Genomic DNA, 20,449 nt, shown 5'->3' with positions numbered 1-20,449 from the left:
TCAGGGAACCACCAGATAGGTCAGATAATGATAATTTCCTGGGAATGAAACTTTGAAAGAGCTCTAGCCCAGTTCTACTCCCTCCAGTGGCTGCTGACTTCTGGTTTTCACTGCAAATGCAACTGTTAGTTTTCAAGGTTACCATAGAGTTGGAGAGCAGAGAATGGAATTAGATCAAGTTAAAATACCCCAGAACTGGCTACAGTAGTCTCCCTTATCCACATTTTCACTTTCAGTAATTTCAGTTACCTGCAGTTAACTGCAGTCTGAAAATATTAAGTAGAAAATTTCGGAAATAAGTTTTAATTGCATGCTATTCTGAGTTGCATGATGAAATCTTGCGCTGTTCCATTCCATCCTTCCTGGAACAGCGTATCCATGCTGTATATGCTACCTGTCTGTTAGTGTAGGGAAAGACGTAGTATATATAGAGTTCAGTACTGTTCATGGTTTCTGGCATCCACTAGGGATCTTGGAACATATCCCCCATGGATAAGGGGCTACTGCTGTATTCTTACTGAGATTCAGCTGTTTTTCTTGAATAAATGCTTCCCATTTTGCTGCAAACCTGTTAATTTGTAGAGTTTTTTTTTTTAAGTTGATTCTGACCATTTTGGCCAGTTTTCTCGTTATTTATATAGGGGAGAGAATTTTGGGAGGTTCTTACTCTGCCATTTTTATGACATCACTTCCCTCCCCTTTCTTTTTAGATTTTTATTTTCATGAATCTGCTGCTCTCCTCTTAATAGTGAAATTGTAGTTTGGATTAGATCTGAATCTTAAAGTTTACCAAAGCTTTTCATCTAGGACTTTTTCTTATACCCCAAGTTAGTCATGTAAGCATATACATTTCAAAGTAGTGTGATGGTACACATGTTCTTGGCCCCACTGGTTTATACTAAAGGAGGAAGATTTGATTGAGACCAGCCATGTGGTAGTCTCTGCCATACTACCTTCTAGGTTTTCCCTCCCTCATGCTCTTCCCCTTGGAAGATAAGTTTCCTTACCCAAGTTTCCCTCCTTTCTGTGCTAGTTAACCCTTTGTTTCTTCCTTAAACTTTTATTGAAGAGTAACACATAAGAAAGTACACAAATTACAGCAACATGCTTAATTTATTTTCTCCAAGTAAACAGCCAGGTAATTACTACCCTCATTAGTTGATATCCATTCACAGAGCTGACCATCTACCCAGTAAATCACTTTTCAGATGTAGCTTATGAGACCTTTGTTAATCTATTCTAAATAAACATTGCTGGAGACCAGTAGTATATATTTCCCCCTATTTCTCTCTTTTTTAATTGATATATAATTCTCATACCATAAATTCACCATTTCAGGGGGAAGGGGGTGGGAAGGGATAGACTGGGAGTTCAAAATTTGTAGATACTGACAGGCATATGTAGACTAGATAAACAAGATTATACTGTATATAGCACAGGGGAAATATAGCACAGTTTTAGTCTATTAACAGAATTGTGTGGCCATCACCACTGTCTAATTCTAGAAATCTTCATCACCTCAAAAAGAAACTCTGTTAATTAATAGTCACTCCCCATTCCCTTCCTCTCCTCAACTCCTGGAAGTCACTAGTCTACTTCTTTCTGTCACTGTGTATTTACTTTATCTGGATGTTTCATGCCAATGGAATCTCATAGTACACAGCTTTCTGTTTCTGGCTTCTTTCTCTTACCATAATGTTTTCAAATTTCAGCTACGCTGCTGCATTTATCAATACTTCATTCTTTTTATAGCTCAGTAATATTCCATTGTATGGCTATACCACATTTTGTTTACTCATTCATCATTTGATAGACTTGTGTTGTTCCATTTCGGGGCTCTTGTGAGTAATGATGCTATGGACATTCATGTGCAAGTTTTTATATAAACTTATGTTTTCAGTTTTCTCAGATACATGCTTAAGAGTGGAATTGCTTGGTCTTACAGCCACTCTCATTTAATGTTTTGAGGAACTGCCAGACTGCTTTCCACAGTAGCAGAATTTTTCCACGTTCTCACCAGCAGTTTATGAGGGTTCCAGTTTCTCCACATTCTCGCCCACACTTATTTTCTGTTTTGTTTTTTGTTTGTTTTTACTGTAGCCATGCTAGAATGTGTGAAATGGTATCTCACTATGGTTTATTTGTATTTCCCTAGTGACTGTCCATGTTGAGCATCATTTCATTTGGTTACTGACCAGTTGTGTATCTTTGGAGAAACATCTATTCATATCATTTACCCATCTTTTAAGAGATTATTTATCATTTTATTATTGAATTTTGAGAATTCTTTTTATATTCTGGATACTATACCCTTATATGATTTTCCAGTATTTTTGTCTATGCTGTGAGTTGCCTTTTTACCATCATAGTGACTTTGATGTACATTTTAATGTTGATGAAGTTCAGTTCAGAACCTATTTGTTCTTTTATTGTTTGTACTTTAAGAGGTCATGTCTAAGAAACCATTGCCTAATCTAAGATCATAAAGATTTACACCTATATTTTCTTCTAAGAGTTTTTTAGTTTTAGCTCTTACATTAAGATTTTTGATCCATTTTGAGTTAATTTTTGTTTATAAAACAGGGGTTCATACTGATTTTTTTTTTTTTTTGCATGTGAGTATCTAGTTGTCCCAGCACCATTTATTGAAGACTGTTCTTTTCCAAACTGAATGGTTTTGGCATTCTTGTCTAAAATCTATTTATAATAGAGGTATGGGTCATTCTAAACTCTCAGTTACATTCCATTGGTATGTATGTCTTTACTTACGCCAGTAGTTCACTGTCTTGATTACTATATACCTTTACAGCAGGTTTTCAAATCAGGAAATGTGAATCTTCCAATGTACTTTTTTCAGTATTTGTTTGGTCATCTTGGGTCCCTTGTATTTCCACATGCATTTTAGGATCAGCTTGCCTGTTTCTGTTAAAAGGATAGTTCAAATTTTGATAGAGATTGCATTGAATTTGTAGTTGAATTTGGTGAAGTAGTATGTTTTTAAACAGTAGATTTCATTTAAATAAACTTTGGAAGTACATAAAGTGAAAAAAAATCTTAATATTTATGATACTTTTTTAAAAATTAGGTAAGTGTGTAGACCTTACTTGACCTTCTAGGGTCATCTGGCAGAGGGATGAGGGTGGACTCTCAGAGCCAGAGGCACCAGTTTGCAGCACAGAACAAAGAATGATGCTCCTCAGGGCTACTCAAGACACTCCCTGTGGCCAGCTCAAGGTGATGATTTTCCTCCACAGGCACACACACTTCCATCCTTCAAGACTCCTGTTGAGAGCTTCTGTTGTAGTTCGGAATTTATAAAGCCACATTGATTATAATGGAGCACTTGGGTAGGGATTGATATGATTGCCTTATTGTAATGAATTTGAAAAAAGAACATTTAAGAACAGATTTCTTTTTTTTTTTTTACTTTTAAGAAAATGTTATTGAAGTATAGTTGATTTACATTTTGTTAGTTTCAGGTATACAGCAAAGTGATTCTGTTTTCAGAATATGTGTGTGTGTGTATATATATATTCTTTTCAGATTCTTCTCCAGTATAGATTATTACAAGATAGTGAACGTAGTTCTCTGTGCTATACAATAGGTCCTTGTTATTTATCTATTTTATATATAGTAGTGTGTATCTGTTAATCCCAGACTCCTAATTGATCCCTCCCACACTCCCAGATTTCTTACAAATAACTGATATCTTGTTTCTTGAAAAGTTTATGAGAGTTTTTAAGAGTCAAGATTCTCTTGAACATGGAGCTACAAATGGTGGCCAGTTTAGTTGAATGTATATGCTAGCTAGGTTAGTGTTGCTACATTTAGTGTATGTGTTTGTACACACAGCACTTTTCTCATCTCTTGCTCTTGTAACCTGCCTGCCTTCCTGGATTCTTTATGCAATTGTAGAACCATAAAGGAAGCATAGTAGTTGGCCATGATGAGTGTCAAGGTATGCCTTGTATTTATTTTTATCTACCAAAAAAGGAAAATGAAAAGAAAGAAAATCTTGTTATCAATAAGTAGACCAAACTGTATACAGACATGATATAGTTTGAAGTTTACATGTAAACTCAATAAAATATATTTGAACTATTGTTATCTTTGAGAGAACAGATAGTTCAGGCAAGTGTGAACCTGATGTCAGCTTTGTGAGAAGAAGCACACGACTCCACTGTTATAGGTTCAGAAACTACAACCAGAGATGTCCAGACCTTGCTGTTTGAAACTGTCCAGAGCCAGGGATTCTATAGAAGCTGCCTCAGGGTGTAACCGGCACACTGTGCCAGGCTTCCCTTTGAATGTCTGGAGGGGAAACTGGTACCTACCTGGCTGAGGATGAGAAGAGAATCCTGTCTGCAGACCTGCCAGCCACTCTCCTCTTCAGGCTCTGTCTTTCTGTATTCTTCACTCCAGCCCAGTAAAGTGGGTGTCCTGAACAGACCTTAAGCCACCTTGCTTCACGGCCTTTGCTGTGGTGGTCCTTTGACTTGGTGAGCCCTAGCTATCCCTTTTGTACTTATCAAAACCTATCCTACAGTCAAGGACTATCTCAGAGTAGCATTTTCTTTATAACAATCCTGATTTCTCTCAGTCTTTGCTCATCGCTCCGTTTTCCAGTCCCCCTTAAGGTTTTGTGAGTGCTGTACTTGTCGACGACCCTCACCATAATCTGAGTACCCCTCCAATTCTCTTGTGGATTTGTGCGCTCTTTGAGAAGGAAACAAGGGAATGCCAAACACAGACACAAGTCCAGGCCCCACTGGATGGTGTCATTTGTCAGCCTGAGCTTTGGAGTGGTTAGTGGGGAATCAAAATTTTTTTATTGCATTATTTTTGTATCACAACTTGAGGAATTTTCTAACAGTTATCGTATCATAGTTCCATTCTCACTGTTGTGCCTGTTTTTATAAAGTTTTAATATGGTTTCTTACTCATTTGTAGCCCATCTTTGTGGATAATAGCATTTCAGGAGTTAATGTTTCAGAATTACTCACTGTCTTGTAACTTTCCTAACTTTATCTTATTTTTCCCCCTTACAGGAAATGACTTAGAGGCCTTACAAATACATCTGTGCATTCTTGCTTCAGACTTTACAATTGAGGGCCAACCCAGTCTGGAAGCACCTCTTATTAATGTTACAAGGAAACCGCTACCTCAGCAAACAAAAGGAAAGGAGAAGACTTACAATAACAGATGCCATTTTTTGCAAAAAAAACTTGTTTTCAGAAAATATTAAAGGAAACTTGGAAATTTTTCGCATTGAGAAGCTTTACAGGTAAATGGATTTGGCAGGCAGGCTCTGTCAAAATTCTGCAGAGATTTGATCTTCCTTCCTAAGGACTTAGTGTGAAGTTATTCTGTACTGCTTTTTAAATTGCTGTTGATCAGCTTGTGGGTTTTGGGTTCTAACTTTTCTGGTATATTGAAGATACATTATATTACATTTTTTAAAGTTAAGTTATTTTTCTGCCATTGTAAATACAGTATCAAAATATTCTTGCAAAGCAATTATAGGTAAACATTTTTCTCAGCAAGCATATCTTTTTATTAAGAGAGTGGAGCGCTAACAGTTCTTATATAGCATTTTAGACACACTTTTATTTTTTGTCAGAGGTCCTGCCTACACTGAAAATATTAATTATATAAACCCGTTGTCCTTTTCACATCTACGTTGGATCACATGGTCACCTGCCTCATGGAAATGCCTTTTTTAAAACTTAGATTTGCAGAACTCCATTATTTTTATACCTAGCCACAGTATTAGGTGAAAAGGAAAAGGAGGACTCAGAACCCTGACCCTCTGGCGGTCACTGGGACAGTCGGCCTTCCCGCATGTATTGCTGCAGCGCCCAGGACAGTAAAATGGACTACAAGCGGCGCTTCCTGCTTGGCGGGTCCAAGCAGAAGGGGCAGCAGCACCAGCAGTACCCGATGCCCGAGCTGGGCCGCGCGCTGAGTGCCCCGCTGGCGTCCACGGCCGCCACCGCCCCCCTGGGCGGCCTGGCCGCTGCCGGCAGCTGCCACCACGCCGTGCCCCACTCCACCCCCATCGCTGACATCCAGCAGGGCATTTCCAAGTACCTGGATGCCCTCAACGTCTTCTGCCGTGCCAGCACTTTCCTCACAGATCTCTTCAGCACCGTGTTCAGGAACTCTCACTACTCCAAGGCAGCCATGCAGCTCAAAGACGTGCAAGAGCACGTCATGGAAGCCGCCAGCCGGCTGACGTCAGCCATAAAGCCCGAGATCGCCAAAATGCTGATGGAACTCAGTGCCGGGGCCGCAAACTTTACGGATCAGAAGGAATTCAGTCTCCAGGACATTGAGGTAGAGTATCTTCTGTGTCACACTCGGGTAGGAAAATGTATTCCAGAGGTAAGTGAGAATGTTGTCTTAGTTTTTCCCTAATCACCGAAATGATGGTCTTTGCCCTCTTTTTTCTATTGATGCTCTGTCCTTGTAAAAACAAAATTTTTGAGTGAGTCGTATATTTCTTATTTGAGCACTTGCATTTCTTTAAAATTTTTTTTTTAATTTTTAGACAATTTTTAAAGGTTTCTTCCCATGGCTGTATGCTCCGTGTTGGACAGTACAATCTTGAGCCTGTCTTACACCCAGCAGTTTGAACCTCCCACTCCCCTACCCTTAAATTGCCCCTCCTCACCTTGTAAAAATTTTTGCATGCCAGGTTCTGAATTGCTTTTGTTTCAAATTAAGTAGGATAAAAAATTATTAAACAAAAAGCCAAATCAGCCTATATATATATTTTTTTAATTTTCAAATTGGAACTTAATTTCCAAATAACATACTGTTCAAATAAAGTACACAGTGGGGACTGAGGTTTCTAAATATTATAAACGAAGATTTATTTGTGAATTGTCTTTATATAGAACCATTGGTTTAATGTAGAAAGTTCCACACATGTTTACAGGATAAATCATCTTTCCAGTTCTAAATTTACAGCTGTTCACATTTGGATGCATTTGATTCTTACTCAGTACATTTCTTAGGGTCTTTGAGAGTCAAAACGAAATATTCTCCCTTTTTCAGGGCTCTAGATTAGAGTGTAAGATTGGATACAAATTTCATTCAGAATAAAGATGACATTGTTCTTTCCTTGGTTTAGGAAATAGCTATTAAACTGTCATCTGTTAAATTAGTTTCACTGAGAGATTTAAAAAATTATTTTTAGCTACTTAGAGAGTTCTTCTGAGTTTGATTTTTCCATGTGTCCTTGTACATTTTAGAAGCACATCAGAGGTTAAGTGTCTGGATGCTAGGCGGGAGAATGTTCCTTTCCCCATCCCAGGGTTGTATTTGATCTTAGGAAATCACCAGTCTTCTGAGCCAAATCTGATGATTGAGGTGGCTGAATGAATAACTTATACTGTTGTGGGTTTAAGGGGGAAAAAGTAGACTATTAAGTATTATGATTCATTTTTATTGTGTTTAAAAGTGATTTTGAAGGCATTTCTAAGAGGAATTTAGAACTGTTTTTGAGATGACACAGTAGTCTTGGTGTAAATTAGATATCATCAAACTTTCTGTAGAGGGCAAATAATAAATTTTAAGCTTCATGGGCCACACGTGTCTCTGTCATGTTTTCTTCTTTTTTTTAAAGTATCCCTTTAAGAATGTAAAAACCAGTTTTACCTTGTAGACCTGTCTTTTGGACTGGATTTGGCCCATGGACTATCATTTGCTGAACCTGCTGGTATAAATGTATAGTATCTTCCTTGGGTCATTCTGTTTTGAACCTATTGAAGTATGTTTATAATTTTTGATTTTTCTATGATCATATTATATTCAGAGATACCATGATTTTGAAGTGTTTTTAAAATGGCTTGTCATAGATTAAAGTATTTTCAAAATTACGCATAAAAGCATATTTTGTAAAAATGTACTTCTCAAAAGAAATTCAAGCAGTGAATCTGAAAACTACTGCTCTACTCTCCCATCCCATTCCTTTTCCCAGAAGAGACCTGTTAACTGGTTGGCATGTGCCATTCCAGACTGTTGTCTACACGTGCACAGGTACATATTTGTGCACGTGCAGATGTACAGCTTTGGCTTTTGTTTGTTTTACATAAAGAACCATGTTGTTCAGCCCCCAGTGTGCCTGGTCACTGCTCTACAGAGATGTGGCAAGAGAGCAGTTAGGGACTCTGCCCTCCCAGGAAGTGTTGAACAGTGTCAGACCCAGACTGTTACAGCTGCTATCCTATAATGACAGAAGCACTTGTAGCTTTAACTAGAATTTCAGGCAAGAATGGTTTCAAAAATGAGGCCAAAGGCTCTTATTTTAACCTGTAAGTTATTGAGCTCTTCTTCAGGCTGTGCCACCAGGTCCTGGAGGAGACGGAGGTAGATCTTCAGAGCCACTTGCCCTCCAGCCCAGTAGGGCAAGTTCCCTTCTTCCGTGGGTCAGGACAGCTAGAAAAAGATGAAACAGCCCTGAGGAGCTGGGAGTTAGTGTTAGTAAGCCACTGGGGCGCACCGCAGTAGCACCTATCTTGTCCCTTCTGTTTTCCTGGGACTAGCATAGACCACTTGAGCTGAGAATGGGAAATATTTCTTATTATTGTGGTCTGGAATTTTGGCTTGGCTTTTCCCATTGAAATGCGATTAGGTTAGTTGGAATATTACCATGTTTTTCTAAATAATGGGCTAAACTGGCTTTCAGAGGCTAGACTGGAAACTAAGTGCTGTTGATGGGTTTTAGAATCTATGGGTGTATTCTGCTGACTTGAAAGTAAAGCCTAAAATGCGATTGCCAAATGGAGGTTTGCAGATGTAACATTTTGCTTTTTCCACAGAGCGATATTTGTTGTTTCTGGATTTTCTGTACTGCCATGGGCCTATAAGGGTCTCTGTCTCAGAGTATTCACCAACTCAGCTGGAATGGCTAGGCATTTGTTTTTTTTCCTATTGGTCTTTTTAAACTTTTATCAGCAAGGCCCTAAAAGGCTCTTTAACATTCACTCCTAGGGGGAAGAAGTCTGTGGCCTGACATTGCTGAACTTGACTGGCTAGGCAAGGAGCTCTGTTCAGGAGTTAGTCCAGGGTGAGTGAGGAAGGCCTTGACCTTGATATGGAAATGCTTGACCATTTTAAATCTAAGACAAAGTACCAATTCCGTTGTCCCACCCTGGAAGGTGGCCAAAATCTGCTTCTAATTTTCCCTTACTTACAGGCAGGTTTGAGATACGCTCGTTGATTTACAGATCCTGGTGCGTGTGTCTGGGAACTGCAGGTGCTGACTGTGTGCCCTGGGGCAGGCAGGGTGTACATGAGTCCTATCCTGTCTGTACTCATCAGTGACTTTGCCTCTTACCCCAGTGGTTCACCTTTGTAATCTCACTGTTAGAGACATAAGTTGTGACTGTGGTGATTCATTAGTTAACCAGTGCTTATGACACTGTTTATTATGGGGCATGGAGTCAGAAGATGTGGATTTAGAAAATGACTTTGCTTCCTCTCTGTATGGCCTTAGGCAAATCTTCTAACATGTCTAAACCTCAGTTTGCTCATCTACAAAATGGAATTACCACCCACCTTCCAAGTTCTTGTGAAGATCAGAAGCCACTAGTGTATGTGAAACACTGTACCCAGCTAGTTGTCATCATCATCACATATTATTATTGCTTCCAACATGTCTTGAAAGGTGCTATTAGCCCTACTCTGAAGTACAGAGCACAATTATGTACAAAACCAACATCGGCGAGAAATGTACAGCAGGTTATTCTTCTCACTGGAACCCTTTTAGTTGGAAAAATGCATTTTTCTCCTAGAACATTTGCTCTGCTCATTTCTTTCCTGGTTCTTGAGGTAGGCGTCTCCCTTTCCCCTGTGTGTGATCTTCTCTTTCGGTGTTGTAAGGCGCCAGCAGTATTACCTTGCCTGATGTAGGAACTGCCAGGATCTTTTCAGCATAAAAGCCCTAGGGGACCTCCTCTCCTGGTAGTTACTGCTCCATTTGCCTTTCACCTAGAATGGGGGTACACAGGGCAGGAAGTGGGGCAGGGGATTGGGGATGTCTTAAAATATACTAGGAATAGCTAGGAACCTGTGAACAAGCCAATTGGCAGTTTAGGTAGGATTTTTCTCCCTCTGGGTATGCAAAAAATGTATAAGTTACATTGTATATGAACTGGAATGTTGTCTAAAGTGAGAAATATGATCTTAATCAAGTGCTTCATGGGGATTCCTTTGTGTAAGTCTCGAACTGCCTGGCTAGCCAAAACGTGAACTCGGGAAAAATAGAGTTTCCCATATTGAATTTGTTCTTTGTACAAAGCTTTGACATTCCATAACACTTTTTAGGGGTAGACCACATGGGACTTGCTGTCTATATCTTTTCTTTTTGAGTCTATGGGGCATCTCCACTGGTGTTTTTTATGATTAGGTTAATTCCAGTGTTTCTATAAAATGCCAGGCTAGCTGAATTGAGTGGCTGTGAGTTTTCTTTGATTTTATCTTCCTCAATTTCATTTGTCCTAGAAATCATTACTCTAACTAAGGGTCATTTACAATTAAAATATGTAGTTCATATTAAAGAAAGATAGACAAAGATAGACTGTGGTTTTCTATTTATTAGAAGGCCACAGATGTCAGCCTCTATTTACAAACATCTATCACTTGTCTTAAGTAAAATTACTTTTTCAGTGCTAATGTAAGTAAAAGAATCAAATTGGCTTGTTCATGTGGTCATTCCACAGATATTTTGCATATTTTGTTGGTGCCAGGGTCTGTTCCAGGCACCGAGGATACATCAGAGAACAAGACAGAAATTCCTTCCCTTCAGTAGATAGACAAGGGTGTGATCTTTGATAAGATGGTTAGAAAAGGCATCACTGAGAATGTGATTATGTGAAGGAGATGAAGGAGTAAGCCCTGGTGATAACCAGAAAAAGAGAATTCCAGGCAGAGGGAACATCTAGTGCAGAGTTCCTGAGGCAGGAGCAAATTTGTGTTTGAAGGGCAGTGAGGACCTGTTGTGGCTGAAGCAGGGAGTGAAAGTGAGACACTAGGGGTGAGGTCAGAAAGATAAAGAGGTCAGCCTCTGAAGGGAAGGTGCAGGGAGGGCAGCAAGACAAAGTGATGCCACTTGTCCCTTTGCTTTTTTCACCCCTTGACAGCTCTGGGGCTCTGGTTTCACCTTGGGGCCTCAGTGTTGGTACAGGTTTCCTGGGAGTTACAGGTCTTTAAAGAGACTCTCTTTTTTATCTCCCAGTATTGTTAATAACTGTCTAAGAACAGTCCTATCTGCAGGAAATTGGTTCTTTGACCCCCTCAGGATACCAAAATTTGAAGATGCTGAAGTCCCTTATATAAAATGACATAGTATTTGCATATAACGTATGCACATCCCACTGTATAATTTGAATCATCTCTAGATTATTTTTAATACCTAATACAGTGTAAATGTACGTAAATAGTTGTAAATACAATGTAGATGCCATGTCAATAGTTGCCTGCATGGCAAATTCAAGTTTTGCTTTTGAAACTTTCTGGAATATTTCCGCCCCTGAACATTTTTGATCCGTAGTTGGTTGAATCTGCCACTGTGGAACCTGCAGATACAGAGCACCCACTATATTACCACCTTGTCAATAGGCAGGCAGACATTAAATCAAGTCTTTATATAATTGAACCTTGGCTTTCAAAAGTTTGGTGCACTGACAAATGTCTTTTGTATACTGTATACCTGTGAATCTGTTTGAAATAATTTTTTGTGAGCACTGACTCTTAGGGACCTTAATTCATCAGGCATATTAACATTCATTTTGGATAAATATATGCCAAAAATACTGTAGAGCAACAGTAATGGAAAATATTAGAAGCTGGTTTCAAAATGTGACTTTTGTTAACCCTAATGGAGTTAAATCTGCTTTTTTTTCCCTTGCCTAAAGGTGAAATTCAGTGTTGCCTCTTTCTTGTTTTGGCTAGTTGATCTTCCGTAACAGATTATGGAGTAAATATTTCCTAACTATATGTGCCAAATGAAAACCCAAATTGCTACTGTGAATCAGAAACTGAAGTTCATTTCATAAAACACTTATGTAAATCAGTTTTCAGGCTGTTGCAAATTTCTAATCACTCTTTTTGGTTTATTCTTTTATTAAGGTGAATCTTCTATTATCTAAATTGTCTTTGGAGTTTAGCCTTCAGAAGAAGCTATAATTAAGTAGTTGGAATTTGGATGATTCTGCAAAACTTCATTGTGAACAACAAATAAGATTTACTTTCTGCCTAGCCCACTCTACGTGGGTGGAAGCCTCTGGGATCAGGGGGCATCTGCCACTTTGGAGAGACTGGATCCTTTGATTTGTTAAGAAGTACTGTACAACCAACTCATTCTGAAAATTGCTAATTAAAAGGAGAAAAATGAGGAATGAAGCAAATTTCCTGTTTCTCCAGTACATACTTTTTTTCAGGGTAACCAAATGACCCTAGTGGATTAGGGAAGCTTCTATTTAGAAGCATCTCAGTGTTCTTCCTTGTAGAAGGGGTGATACAATTAGGAAAATCACCATTTTGTAGACTACAATGAACTGACTTAGGTGGTGGACAACAGTGGAGGATAAAAGCATTTGTGAAAAGCTGTTGGGGAGCTTCGTAAGAGAATTAGGCCTTTCCCACCCAAATCCATTGGTCAACTTCAGCATCACTGAATATGAGACAACCAAATGATCATGACTCAATATAGTCTTGCACTATAGAATGAATTCTCAAGTCTACAAGGAACATGGGATACGGTGGAACAAGTTACACAACACCACAAGGGAGCAATCAGACAAATCTAGAATGTGGCATGTTCTATAGGCAGTTGACCTGATCTGTTCAGTAAAGTCTAGTAGCATGAAGAAAAATTAGGTAGTTAAGAGAAAAAACAACCAAATAAAATGAGCTTTTAGGGATTGAGATTCAAACCAAAAAAAAAAAAAGAAATTTTTAAATATAAGATAATTTGAACATGTACAGGTACTTGGTTGATTTGATTTGCTTCAGAACTTTCCAGCAGAAAAAAGTGGAGTCGGGGAGGATGAAAAAGATATGGCAAAATGTTGATGGTTATTGAAGCTTTTTGATAGGTACATGGTGGTTTGTTATACTCTGTTTTTGTGTATGTTTAGATATTTTCCAATTTTAAAGAAAGGAAGAGAGAAATTTATGACCACATGAAACAAGTAATGTATCAGGGAAACCCCGTAATGGATTCCATTTCATGGAGGAAGTTGTGCACGTGAAGTGGTCTTCTAACAGCAAGGAGAGTATTTAGGAAAACTCTTCTGTTCTCTGTGTCAACTGGAAAAAAAAAAAAAAGCACAACCGTAAAATTGAGAATTATGTTTTATTTGGTGGGTTTTCTGAGGACTTAAGCCAGGAAGACAGCTTCTCACATAGCTCTAAGGAATTGCTCCAGAGAAGCAGAGGAGGAGCCAGGATATACAGGAGTTTTGCAACAGAAATCAGGTAGTTGGAACATCAAAAGATTACTGTTAAAGAAAACCGGACATCTCAAGTTAATGAACTTAGCATGCTTTTCTAAGTATGGGAAGATGTAAGAGTCTGGGCTCATGGAAATCATCCCTTTGATACGCACCTTAGCTATCTAGGGCCAGTATCCCGCTTTTCTCCAATCCCCTCAGGGTGCACAGCTGGGGGTGGCTGCAGTGGCTGTTGGCTTGATATAGGCAACGTACTTTGTTCACTGATGTGGCAGACGACATTCTTCCTCCACAAGATTATTAACAGAATTCAGTGAGTTAGTGTGTAGAATCTCAGAGCAATAGAGTGCATAGTAGTATATAACTGTAACACTCTTTGTCCACATCTGTCTATTCACAGGATACTCTACTTCACTTTTGGTGCTGTGGTCGTCAGTTGTTGCTGGGGGCTTTCCCACCCCAAGCAATTTTGGATCAATTCTGACACTATTTACCTGGAGTTAGCATCAGATCCCACAGTTAAGGGCTCAGTCCCACAAAACTGCCCCCTTCCCCTTTAGACAGCAGTCGCAAGTCCAGGATGTTGTGTGTCTTCCCAACTGGCTATAAATCAGAAATTCCTGTGATGACCCGCCCCCCTTCCCCCAACAGGTCCAGTTAATTTGCTAGAGCAGCTCACAGAACTCAGAAAAACATTCTACTTACTAGATTATAAAAGGATATAACTCAGGAACAGTCAGATGAAAGATACGCATAGGGCAAGGTATGTGAGCATCCATGCCTTCTCCAGCTGTGCCACCTTCCCATCACCTCGACGTGTTCTTTAACCCAGAAGCTCCACACTACGGGCTTTTTCGAGGCTTCATTGCACAGGTGTGGTTGATTAAATCTTTAGCCATTGAAGATTGAGTCTATCTCCAGCCTCTCCCCTTCACCAGAAGGATTGGGCTGAAAGTTTCAAACTTGGTTCCCCTGGCAACCAGTCCCCATCCTTAGGGGTTTTCCAAAAGTTACCTCATTAACATAAACTCAGTTACGGTTGAAAGAGCGTTGTTGTGAACAACAAAAGATATTTCATCTTTCTTATCCCCTAGAAAATTTCAAGGGTTTTAGGAGCTGTGTACCAGGAACCTTAGAAGAAGTCCAAAATACATATTTCTTATTGTAAATCACAATATCACAGAGTATTATTGAGTACACTATAACGATGAGAAGAAAGGCAGGTGCTTTTCAAAACATGAAGAAAATAAAAGTGAATCAAGGAAGAAAATGAGATCAGAGAGCAGACACCTCTGAAGGCAGGACCCCAGCAGTAGGGAGGAGTCAAGGAAAGAATAATGTGTTTGTAGTTTTGGTGACTAAAATTACAATGTTGCTTTCTTTTAGGAGAATGTTAAATCAACATTTCACAGTTGGTAAAAAGGCTTGAGTGAACATAAGGGAAAAATGATATTTTGTGGACAAATTAGAAGGAAACAAATGATTTCGTGAAATGTAATTTTACATAGAACTAACTTTTCTGAATTACTTTCTATTCTAAATGTTTATGGTTAGTGGTCAGTTTCTGAGATTTCACGGAACTGGATAATAGCCTGTTTTGGCAGCCTCCTTCATCCTTACAAATCAGGAAATTGAGCATCTGTCTGTAAAAACCACATTTACCTAAAATCCTTCTGGGGCCAGCATACACAGGGGTTGTGTCCTGTACCTCTCTGCTGCCTCAGGCCAGTGCAGTCTTTGTGCAGAGGGACTTGCTTGCAGTGTCCATCCCTCCATGAGACTGGGCTTTCTGATCCAGCTAACACTGTCGAGAGACAGGAAAGTGAAGGAACCCCTGTGAGTCCTTGGTCACTCCTGACCCCTTCTGAGGCCCCATTAGCTCCTGGCCCCAGTCACCTGGCCTGCTTTCTTCTTCACCTGGCTGCTACCACCCACTCTCCAAAATAAAAGACAGGTGAGCTGGCTGCAAGCTGGCAAAGATGAGTGAGGACTATTGAAAGTGCTCCAGGCCTGGTGGGCAACAGTTAAATAAGTAAACTGTGACACTAGGTGTAAAGAGTTCAGTGATGCAGATGGAGGGCAGCCTCAAGCCTGACTGTTGATTGGCTCAGGGTCCCCCCACCCGGCTCACTTTGACAGGACCCAGCCCCCATACCAGCACCTCCCACCTAACCTGGGAAAGAACCTTGGAGGCCCTGGTAAGAGTTTAGATTTTATATAGAATGAGATGGGATTTTTTTAGAGGGGTATTTTGAGCAAGAGAGTGATATGATTCGATGTGTGTTTTTTTTTTAATGCTATGACTTAAAGTGACAGAAACCAAACTCACAATAGCTTAAACAACAATAAAAGCAAAAAGCAGCTAATAGTCATATAGTACTATGTACTGTATTGCTCTGAGGTTCTGCACATTAACTCACTGAATTCTGTTAATGATCTTGTGGAGGAATAATGTCACCTGCCATATCAGTAAACAAAGGATGTTGTTTACTGACGACATACAAAGGGTATCAGGCCAGCAGCCTCTGCACCCTGAGAGGACTGGAGAAAAGCCGGATACTGGCCCTTGATAGCTAAGGTGCGTATCAAAGGGATGCTTTCCATGAGCCCAGACTCTTGGATCTTTCCATACTTAGAAAACCGTGCTAAGTTCGTTAACTTGAGATGTCTGGTTTTCCTTAATTAATAGTAATCTTCTGATGTTCCGACTACCTGATTTTTGTTGCAAAACTCCTGGTTCTTCTCTTACATCTTCAGAGCAATCCCTCGGAGGTATCTTGAGAAGCTGTCTTCTGGGCTTAAGTCCTCAGAAAATCCACTGAATAAAACATAATACTCAGCTTTTTAGGTTCAGCTTTTTTTTCCCCAGTGGACAACCTTGTGAGTTAGGTACGACTCATGTTCCCATTTTATTGACAAGTGTGGAGAGGTTGAACAACTTACCAGAAGTCTCATGGCAGATCCAGTCTTTAGACCAGGCAGTCTCTTGACTGTAGCACTGTACTTCCGCTCAAGAAAATTGACCCCATGAAACTGAAGAAAGGTAGCTTTGGGGCATGGCTGGATCCAGGGACTCACAAGTGCTGAACAGAAGCAGACTCTCTCTATGGCAGAGTCGCCAACCACTGAGCAGAAAGAGCACCTCTGTTTGCCCCAGGTTCTGACAAAAGTTCTAGAACTCAGTTTGGTTGGCTTGGGTTGGGTCACTTGCCTGTCCTTGGACCCTGTGACTGGAAAGATTAAACTAATGAACTCACTGGCCAGGCCTGACTTGTGTGCCTACTCCCGGGGGTGGGGTTCAGGCAGAGTCACCCCAACTCATGCCACAAGACTGTGGTGCCTGAGGTGGTTCCCTGAGGGCTGCTTCCAAGAAAGCACATGCCAGCGGAAGAGGGGCGAGGATGTGATGGGAAACATATTTATGACCCGGGATACACCTGCTGAATTGTTTTGTTTTGTTTTCAGTTTAGCAGTTTATTATGTCTTCTCTGAAGCTTTCTGTTATGTCTCTCAGTAAATTTTCTTTCTAGTGGCTGTATATCTTCTTAAAATTCTTAAGTAATTTTAATTTTAGTTGCTCTCATGAATGAAATAATATTTAAAAGTCTTTTCTATAACATAGGAGCACCACTGATTTTTATACTTTCATCTTGTCTCCTGCCATGTGGCTAAACTCAATAATTCTGTTTCAGTTGGTTTATTTGGGGTTTTGGGTACCTGTGGTCATGTCATTTGCATGTATCTCCTCTCTTCCAGTGGTTGTATAGCTTGTTGCATTGACCATAGGTTTTAATGTATAAAACAATCAGCTTTAAGAATGAGCATCTTTGTGTTAGTACTCATTTTAAGGGGAATGTTTTGGATGTATTACTGTTGGTAAGATTTGTTTTTCTTATATATGATGCAGGCTAATGGTAAAAAATTCAAACATTTCTGAATAGCATAAGCCCCCTTCTCTGTGTCTCCCTTCTGATTCCATCGCAGTCCCAGATAAAACCACTGTTAATTGTTTTATGTATCTGACGGATGGCAGCGAACAGATATGCATATACAAACACATGGAAAATACGTCTTTTTTACTCCCTTATATTTACCCTTTATTCTGTCAGCAGTGTATCCATTGATTACAATACTCGTTCTCGATTTGAAAGAATAAGCATGCAGTTCCAAGGCATAACATATGTTATACCCGATTCTTCATTCACGATGAGCATCTCACTTGCAGAAAGCCTTACATGGTATGTGGACTTTCTTTCTCCAGGAGAGGAGAGTCATGGTCTCCCCCATGCCTGTTGACGATGTCATCCTCAGAGTAAGCTCAAGGTTGCAGCTGGTCTCTGTGGGCTGGCTGCAGAAGAGCTGTCCAGGGAAAGAGAGCTGAAGAGTTTTGGGGGAAGAATCAGTTATCATCTGCACATAGTTGCTGACTTCCTGATGTCCTGCAGTCACCATGCTGCCCTTGGCCTAGTTTGGTGCTTTTATGTGAAGGGTAGTCATTGCTTTCTTTTCTTCTTTCAACAAAAATGTATGGAAGGATTGTCTACTATGTGCCAGGGCCATGAGAACATAACTGAGAGCAAAGCAAAGACCCCATGCACATCCAGCTCAACTCCTAGATGGGGAAACAGGTAAAAAGTGCATAGCACAGACAAACGTAATGTCAGGTGTTGAGAGGTGCTGTGAAGAGAAATGAAGAATGACGAGGAGAGAGAGAGGTAGAGGAAAGGCCTCTCCGAGGATGGGGCTTTTGAGCACTACCTCTCAGAGCAACGGCCAAACGATTGAACGCTCCAGGTGGAGTAGTGGCTCATTTGCAAATGGGGTCAGGGTGTACTCTCCCCCGCGGTGCAATTGGCAAGGTCTAGAAGTATTTTTGTTTGTCATAAAAAAGACATCTCCTCCCACTCCTCTTATTATTTTTATTTATTTATTTATTTTGGTGCTAGGGTTGAGTGAGAGGAATTTTAGTCATTTAGAAGAGCTTATCAGTCATACCAGAGGAACCAGAATGGTTTGATGGAGGAGGTATGACAGAGTGACAGATACTGTACTTGCATGTTAGGAAATCAGAAATTTACTGACTCGCTATGTATTAAGGGGACAATTTTTGTCATCCTTTAGGATCTCAGTTTCTCTTTCTGCCTTTGACGAGTATCCCCTCTGCCCCACACATACACACCCATGGTGTTTCTGCATGAAGTATGGAACATTAGGTGACAGGACGCAGGCCCCAGATCATTAAAAGCAAAAGTTTGCAGGAGCACAAAGCTCTTCATTTTCTGATTTTTAATTCAAATTTATTTGGAGGAGGTGGAGTCTTGATATATCTCTTCCTTGTAGTCCCTCAGGTTATGTTTTAGTCTTGCAGCAAAACAGATGCCTGGATACTCAGAAGGTCCCCTCCACTGCCTCATCTGAGCTCTATTGCAGCTCTTGGTGTCTCAAGTCACCCTAGGAAGAAGGGATTTTTCTCTTTGATTTTTTTTTAATAGTAAGAAATTGAAAATTTATTCGAAACAGTATGATCTGAAGGGTTAGAGTGGCTGCATCTCCCAACCAGGGCTGCTGGCATCTGGTGAGTGGAGACCAGGGATGGTGCTAACACCCTGTGCAGCATAGGACGGCCCCCCACAACAGAGACTTCTCTGGTCCCAAATGTCAGTAGTGGTGATGTTTTGAAAATCTGAGGTAGTGGGAACTGGCTTATGCAAAAACTGGAGATAGGAGCTGTGCTCAAAATTCTTGAGGAACCCCAAGAAAGCTGGTGTGGCAAGAGTAGAGAGAGAGAGGTGGGGTAAGAAATAATAAGTTCAGAGAATAGTTGGGGGCCAGATGATGCAGGGTTTTGTAAGACAGAATGAGGAGTTAAGATTTTTTTTCTCATTGTGATGGAAAGCCACTGGAAGACCTTGAGAAGGGGAGGGAAATAATCTGATTTTTGTTTTCAGAAAGCTTTATGTGTGGATTTTTGTTTTCAGAAAGCCTCTCAGGGATAGAAGAGACTGCTAGTTGCCGCTCAAATCCAGCCTCCCCCTTCTGCCTTAATAATAAAACTCTTGAGGCTTTTTTGTTTATTTTTGTTTATTTTTTTTTCAGGATTAAAAAAAAATTAGAAACCATGAACTTGTATTGACACCAACTACATGACTTTTCTCAACAGCCTTATGGGAATGGATGAAGTGGTTTGACCCAAGATGACACTGATTAGACTTAGCAATGTTACTTTTAAATAAAACCAACCATATTTTCCCCTCTAATGTGGCTTAGAGAGTTCATAATTGCCACAAACTAGTACTACAGATAATACATTTAAAAATCTTAAAATCTAAGGTTTTTCTATCCTCCCACACTTGAAAGGTGATGAATACCAATTTCCCAATCCTAGCATTACTAGCTTACAAATTTTAAGGCTAGTAAGTCCCTTCTCACCTAATCTTCAGTTTCCATCAATTTCAATACATGGCGGTGTAAATACCAGAAACTCGGTATTCTGCGGATCCCTGTCATGGGATTGAACCGGTGCTGCTACCTGTTATGTGTATTTCTGTGGAACCACAGAGGCCAAGGCAGTTTAATTTAGGTTAACCAGGGAAAAAGGACTGTACTTACTAGCCTCTCTTACAGCTAGGAGTGATCACTTGAGTAAATTCTGATCCGTGAAGACCTAATTAGAGGCTTTAGATGAGTCTGCTGGGATTTGGGAAGTTTTTAGAGGAAAAAAGGGTGCCCCCACTGCCCCCGCCATTTTCTACTACCTAGAATGCAGGCCAAATGCCTGGAGGTCATTTAACCATTTAGAACTTTGAGGTAATTTAAGAATGTGAGCCTTGTGTGAGGATGAAGAGCAGAGAGATGGGAGCTGGGCTCCGTGTGATACCCGGAGCCTCCATCCAGCTCTGGATTGCCTAAGCCTAGATTTGTTTTCACTTTAGAAAGAAGTAAACATCACTCTTATTTAAGCCACTGCATTTGTTGTTGTTGTTCTGTGA

The 20,449-nt window shown here is 40.1% G+C and overlaps 1 protein-coding gene across 6 annotated transcripts in view; it reads left to right on the top strand.

Annotated features, from left to right (window-relative positions):
- Nucleotides 1–20,449, top strand: part of GARRE1 (granule associated Rac and RHOG effector 1) — a 76,542-nt gene that overhangs the window by 23,402 nt on the left and 32,691 nt on the right. For all 6 annotated transcript variants that reach the window (XM_072967249.1, XM_072967245.1, XM_072967246.1 and 3 more), the window contains one exon: nucleotides 5,049–6,336. In XM_072967249.1, coding sequence (XP_072823350.1) covers nucleotides 5,842–6,336 — 495 coding nt within the window. In that variant the 5' untranslated portion in view covers nucleotides 5,049–5,841. The remainder of the gene's footprint in view (nucleotides 1–5,048; nucleotides 6,337–20,449) is intronic.

The sequence above is a fragment of the Vicugna pacos genome, chromosome 9 (assembly GCF_048564905.1).
Source record: "Vicugna pacos chromosome 9, VicPac4, whole genome shotgun sequence".
In the NCBI taxonomy this organism is placed as follows: domain Eukaryota; kingdom Metazoa; phylum Chordata; class Mammalia; order Artiodactyla; family Camelidae; genus Vicugna; species Vicugna pacos.
Note: the sequence above shows the minus strand (reverse complement) of the source record. Positions and strands in the feature narration are given on the sequence as shown.